Here is a 6,649-nt window from a genome sequence, read left to right on the forward strand (position 1 = left end):
GCAGAAAATCTGTCAACAATAACTCAATACACATGCATTTTCAGCGAAAAGATCTATTTGCGTGACAACAATCCACTCCCATGACTATCGGGCGGCCGCCGTCAAATATCAGGAATACCAACTGTCGGGCGACTGCTGTCAGTTTTCTTTGTCGCCGAATCTGGCGCTGGGTCTTCGGCGCGGAAACCCAAAGGTGGGAATAAAATTTTGGGGTTTGCGCGCAATACCAGCACGAATTAAAACAAAGTTACCCATGATTAAGACGTCATGCCATCGTACTCTAATGTCTTTTGATTTAAGTATCAGAAATGGTGCAGATGGTAAGGCTCGAGCTTGCGGATCAGAAGGTCCCAGGTTCAAGCTCAAATACATGATAAACTTTTTTTTTCTTTCTTTGTAGCAGTTAGGATGATGAATCTGCCATGACTTACACGCAATCTCCCAAAGAATAATGATCGGGACTTGCAAATTAAACCCATTCCAGGACTAGCTAGATATTTAGTTTATACTTGTTGACAATAAATCGTGTCAACGATATCAGCTGGGCGAAATATTGAGCATCTGTTTGATAATGATCAATTGAGCTAAAACAATTCAATACGATGATGGAACTGCTTCTGGATGCAACATTTTACAGACAACTGTGGGTGGAGCTTACTTGTTATCTATCTACACACAAATCAGCACAACTACACGATGAAGGGAAACTTCATTCTTACTATGCACTCCACGGTTCCGAAACAATGCTATGATGCCAAATTGCAATGAGATGCAGTGCGTAGTTTCATCAACTTATAGCAGGATCGAGACGCAAAAAAAATGCTATTCCAGGACTCGAACCTTGAATCTTCGAATCCACAATCTCATGCTCAACCAACTGCACCAAATTTAAACTGATGCAGATGAGACAAAGAAGTGTAATGACGTTTAAATCATGGGTAACTTTGTTTTATTTTATGCTGGCAACTCTGTACAATTTTTAGTATCAACGTGACAAACTTTTGATAATTAGTCAATGAAAACGAATTTCTACACTAAAATGATGTATGGACGAAATGTTCGCAACACATAGGAGCAATAGCTCATAAAATTAGTCACCTAAAACAATGTAAAATTACATGACTTTTACATGAAAAATCGTAAAAATATTGTATTTTTTGGTGATTTTTCAACGAAAATTGTTGAATAACTTTGAAATACGCAATTTAAACACCGTAGTGTCTTCGGCAAAGTTGTAGAGTATTGTTCTAACTATATTTTAACGGTATTTTCGGTACCTTTTTGGTGCAATTTTCTGGATATTGAAGTACATTTTCGTGAAAATGCTCGAAAAAACACAAAATCGATTTGATACACCTCTAAACCTTTATCAATTTGGCTCAATTTTGGACTGAAGCCTTGTTTTTGCATGTGGATTGATAATTTGATGTGACACGGGTAGGTCAAAAAAAGTGAACAGGTCTAATGTGCAGTGATATGCTGAAAGGGATGCAAACTTCCATACAACCACAGGAATCATCATTGAGTTGCCGATTGAGGGATGAGGTGGGAGATATGATGGATGTTGATCACGCTTGATTCGAATAAAATTTGAACGAACAGAAATAAAAGTTTTAATCATTTTATTTTATTTAAGCAGTTACTCTTCAAATCCGAAGTCTTTGAAAGGCTGGTCGAGACCAATATTCGGATCAAAGTTACTTCCAGTTACATAGCCACACTTGTGAAATAGTGCCGTGCACGAATAGTTTCCGAATTTAACAAAAGTCTCTGTGATTATATACGCCAACGGGATTTTGCTGTTCTCGACGTAATGACGCTTCAAATATTTCTTACAGATTCCAAAAATGACTTCAATGGGGTTGAACATTGGACAGTAAGCAGGTAGAAAGATTGGTAGAATGCCCAACGACCGAAGATACATGATGATGTTTTTGTCACAGTGTATTCGGGCACCATCCATTATCCAGATTGAGTGGCGCCCCGGATACGTCTCTGCTTTTCCACTCCGTAATGCGAATTTCCGAATGCACTCGAAAAACTTCTGCCTAGTGAAAGTACCTTCTGTCCTGTACGACTCTAGCATTCCCGTTTGTCCCAGAAAACACAGATACGATTCTCGGGGGCGCCGATTGAATTCACCTCGATAGATGATTTTCTTTCCTTTCACTCCGTACCCGTGATTCCGCAACATGTCTCGGGAATCGAAAGAAACCTCATCAATGAAGACCATTTGATGTAGTTCCCAATTGAATGCGTCTAGCTCGTCGGCATACCTGGAACAAAAAACCAAACTTCATGTAGTTTTATATTACGAAATGCCACAGGAGTTGATTTATGAATGATTCTTACCTGAGAATGTCTGCTTTCCGTATTTGAATTGCACGTCTCTCAATCTTTTTCCACGTTAGTCCCGCTGTTTTTAGAATACGAATTACAGAAGCGGCACTGATTGTTGTTTTAAAATGTCGTTGAAAACGGTCGCGCGCTCCATCGATGAATATCACTGGCTTCTTGTAGTACAGGTCCAACAACCACTGCCGTTGTGCGGTTCCGAAACGTCGATAAACCTGCTTTCGCTGCTTTCGGGAAAAAAATCCCTCGCGTTCGTACCGCCGGATCCAACTGCAAATGATCGATTTGGATTTGCCAAAAGTTTTCGCCAGGCACGCACGATCCATTCCGAGGAAATAAAACGCGTAAAGGCAATGATAGACCGTATTCACACTTGCTTGCTTATTTTTCACTCGATGCAAAATATCCTGGTGCAACATTTTTTGTGTTTTGTTCCGATCCGAACAGCGATAAAAACTGTGATTTCTCAACTTCTAAATACTATTGCCTAGTTGGCCGCAACGCTCGCTGAAGCTCACACGGTTGTTTACACAATTTTGACAGTTAGCCTAGCGCGGTGTTTGTTCAAAGCGCGGCCGTTCCTTTCGGCTGGCATAGGCCGCGTGAACTTTTGTGCAAATCCCTCAATAGTCGTCATGGCAACACCGTGCGCGGTACCAGTGGGGACGCCAGCCAGTTCACACCGGATCGGATCTCTGCTAAAATTTTCTTCATGGGGCGTCCGGGCAGCACAAGCCAACATCGTAATTAACATAATCATGAATCGCGCTTGCAGTAATGCAAGTAAATTAAAACAGCCATTGTAAAATGTCCCACGGAAGTGAACCAAATAATTTTCTCATGAGGAAAGCCCGGGACACAAAAGTGTCAATCACTATGAGCGCTGTGTGAAAATTGAGCTGCGCTTTGTCGCAACAATGAGAAATTCAATTCGAAATTTAATGTGCGAAAACTGTGCTAGTTGTTTGGCAATTGGAAAACATTTTCTTCAACTCAGATGATGTAATTTTCATTTTGATGAAATGTATTACCACAGACAAACAGACGTAACACTCTGATATTTTGCATCGTACACCGATTTAACGGTCTATTTGAAAATTTGATAGTTGGCCAACTGACCACCTGTGGCGCTCGCATCGTTTTTGCTCGAGTTTGACGTTTGCCCACTACCGCCACCTAGTTGATGGTCGGCCAAACTCAGTCCTTTTAGCATTGGGCGAACATGTTTCCGTGACTATGATTTGATTCGAAAAATGTTCGAAGTGTTACGTCTGTTTGTCTGTGGTATTACTCAGTGTTGCCATATTTCAATGTATGTAAGTCTTCGCAAAATTCTTAAATGTTCTTTACAAGTTTGCCGAAAAATTTGCATGATTTATAGAAATTATTTGTTAAACATTATAATTGTGCTGATCGATTTGCAAAAGTTCAATGAGATAATTATTATTCGAAATCATTTGGTGTGCATTGTGCAAACATCTGTGCGGCATCACTTATTTTCACCTCTCTCTCATCTAACCAATCACGTGCGAGAGGGGAATTCGAACCTCTTTGATTTACAGCAGTCAAGTATATAAGTTATTGTCTTCTTCTCATCTTCCATCATTCTTTCGTGACACCTCGAGGGGAACGCATAGGAGGACCGCTAGCCAGTTGCTCCGTTTGCTTCTCCCTTCAATATGCTTTGGCTAGCCGAGCGTGGTGGTCGTCGGCTGCTGCCACTTGCCAGTCGTCGTCGCATCGCCGTGCGCGGTACCAGTGGGGCCGCCACTCCAACCAGTTCACACCGGATCAGCTCTGCGAAAATTTTCTTCATTCTGGCTTCATCGGGTGTCCGGGCAGCACAAGCCAACATCGGAATTAACAAAGTTATTGAATGCGCCTGCAGTAATATTACAAGTAAATTTAAACAGCCCTTGTAAGGGCTACGAAAATGTCCCTTAGGAGTGAAAGAATAATTTTCTTAGGAGGAAAGCCCGGGACACAAGTGTCAATCACTATGAGCGCTGTGTGAAAATTGAATAGTGCTCCGTCGCAACCATGAGACATTCAATTCAAATTTGTGAAAACAGTGCTAGTTGATTGGCAATTTGGAAAACATTTTCTTCTTCTCAGATGATGAAGAAAATTTCATTTTGATGAAATGTATTATTCAGTGTTACCACCTCAATTTGAAAATTGAGACTATCAAACCAATAATTCTTACAACGCCTATCATCGTCGCTGTTCTGACATTTGCTACCAGAACAACGAAATTATTGAACATACGTGCAATATTTTGAACAAATTCTGGTTCAAACAGCCCTTTTGAGGGCTTCATCAGTAGTTTTCAGAAAGAGTAAACGGCACTAACGGCAGATTTTCTGACAAAGTGACGCTGGTCACATAAGTGTCAAAACAGCCGAATTTTGAAATCTACTCTTAAACTAAATGCAAATGCTTATTCTTATCACCTGGCCGTGTCACCGAATCTGGCGAGTACGCTTCCTTCTTGCATGTACAGTGTACCGTTATAAAGGAATTTCTTCAGGCTTTGCTTATGTTTCAAAGTTTGTTATAATTATTTCCAACACAAATCCACCAGAATCTTGCAGAGTTTACCTTGTTAAAATTAACGATTTTCAAAACTATTAGCCACTGCAAATTGTCATATTGATCCAAAGAAATTGTATAGAAGTCAATTGTCGTTCATAACAAACTGCTTTACGTAGTTTACGTCATGCGGTTGTGTCTTGCACACATCCCTCTGATTTTTTTTATGGTAAAGATGCATAACAACCCCCATTTTCTATTGTAAAAGTGACATTTACAATACATGCTATGGTGGAAAACCATGAGATCTGTTGTTACTCTATCGTTTTAAACAATTGAATTAATGGTAAGTACCATTCAATTCAGCGTGTTGTAACAATCCATTCTGTTGTATCTCTATGATCTTTTTTATCAGGGTGGGCTTGTTTGGCCAAATCAAGCATAACTTTTCAATCCGACGGAACTCGAGAATGTAAACAAATCCGGGTTAACAGCTGCATGCATGATTCATAAAGCAAATTGAAGAATCCACATCACTGTTTGATGATTTATTGCTTAATTTGTTTAACTAAGCATATTATTCGAAACGACGTATCTAACTATTTTGATGTTTACAACTTTACTGATAGATACACCGTTTTGATATTCGAAACGACGTATCTAACTATTTTGATGTTTACAACTTTACCGATAGATACACCGTTTTGATATATGAGAAAACCAAACGACGTATCTAGCCAAAATCAAAAGTAACAGATACACCAAACTGGCACCATACAAAAGCGACGTATCTGCCATGACGTATCTCGAACCAACCCGGTGTATGTGTATTTTTGTCAAAATTCATTGTGAAAATGATATGGAATGAGTAGGTTTTGTTCCTTACCTAGTGCGTGCAATACCCCTGGTGATGTTAAGCACAAAAAAACTTATGAAAAGTCTTTGTATAAAAATACTATTTTAGTGAAATGGTCGTCAACATTGACCATGAATTTACTCAGATCAGTGAAAAAGTTAGATACGTCTATTTGAAAAATTATGCTTGAAATATTTGTCACGTGTAATGGGACCATAATAAAAGTGTATGAGCCATTTTACGAAGTGACAACAATGTTGATGATGATATTGATTTTCACGGATTAGGACTCGGGTTAGGACGCATGCAGCTCCTGTCAAAATTTCATTCATAAAAATCGGCTCGTAAAGTGGACATATGTACAACAAAACTTATGTGTGGGGATTATAAACGTCGGAATGAACACTGTCTGCCAACTAGGGTGATTCAGGTAATTTGGACAATAGAGTTAATAAACTATAGAGGACGAATGTCGCTGCTGTTCCCTTTGTTCTCACTCGCAAACATGTCGGGTATCTATCTGTCAAACTGCATACTTTTTCGCTTTGACACTTATAGCCCGGCCTATCTCCGCCAGCAAGAGATGTTTCGGCAGCGACGCCAACGACATTCTTCCTCTATAGTTTATTAACTCTATTATTTGGACAGACCGTTACGCGTATATATTTTGGACATTAACGGCAAATTCAAATGAAAGTGTCCAAAATATTTATGCGTAACGGTTATAGATAGTAGAGTAAACATAGATCTGCGGACACCGCTGACTAAAATATTTCAAGCGTGTAAGTAGTAATTTTCAAGAGTGCGACAGTTGAACATGACGTCATGCGCTCCATTGATGCTGTTCAAATCGTGACGTCATGCTCGTTTTGGATACAGATTTTGACAGTTCGTTTGGATACAACG

The 6,649-nt window shown here is 39.6% G+C and overlaps 1 protein-coding gene across 1 annotated transcript; it reads right to left on the bottom strand.

Annotated features, from left to right (window-relative positions):
* Nucleotides 1-1,470: 1,470 nt before the first annotated feature.
* Nucleotides 1,471-2,983, bottom strand: LOC134291282 (uncharacterized). The gene is made up of 2 exons (XM_062858803.1): nucleotides 2,353-2,983; nucleotides 1,471-2,276 (listed from the first exon to the last, which is right to left on the bottom strand). The coding sequence occupies exons 1-2, from the start codon at nucleotides 2,772-2,774 to the stop codon at nucleotides 1,640-1,642; spliced, it is 1,059 nt and encodes a 352-aa protein (XP_062714787.1). The 5' UTR covers nucleotides 2,775-2,983; the 3' UTR covers nucleotides 1,471-1,639.
* Nucleotides 2,984-6,649: the final 3,666 nt, after the last annotated feature.

The sequence above is a fragment of the Aedes albopictus genome, chromosome 3 (assembly GCF_035046485.1).
Source record: "Aedes albopictus strain Foshan chromosome 3, AalbF5, whole genome shotgun sequence".
In the NCBI taxonomy this organism is placed as follows: domain Eukaryota; kingdom Metazoa; phylum Arthropoda; class Insecta; order Diptera; family Culicidae; genus Aedes; species Aedes albopictus.

Coding starts and splice junctions, on each gene's coding strand:
- LOC134291282 (XM_062858803.1), bottom strand. CDS start 2,774: ATGTTGCACCAGGATATTTTGCATCGAGTGAAAAATAAGCAAGCAAGT. Junction 2,277..2,352: donor CGGAAAGCAGACATTCTCAG/GTAAGAATCATT, acceptor TTTTTGTTCCAG/GTATGCCGACGAGCTAGACG.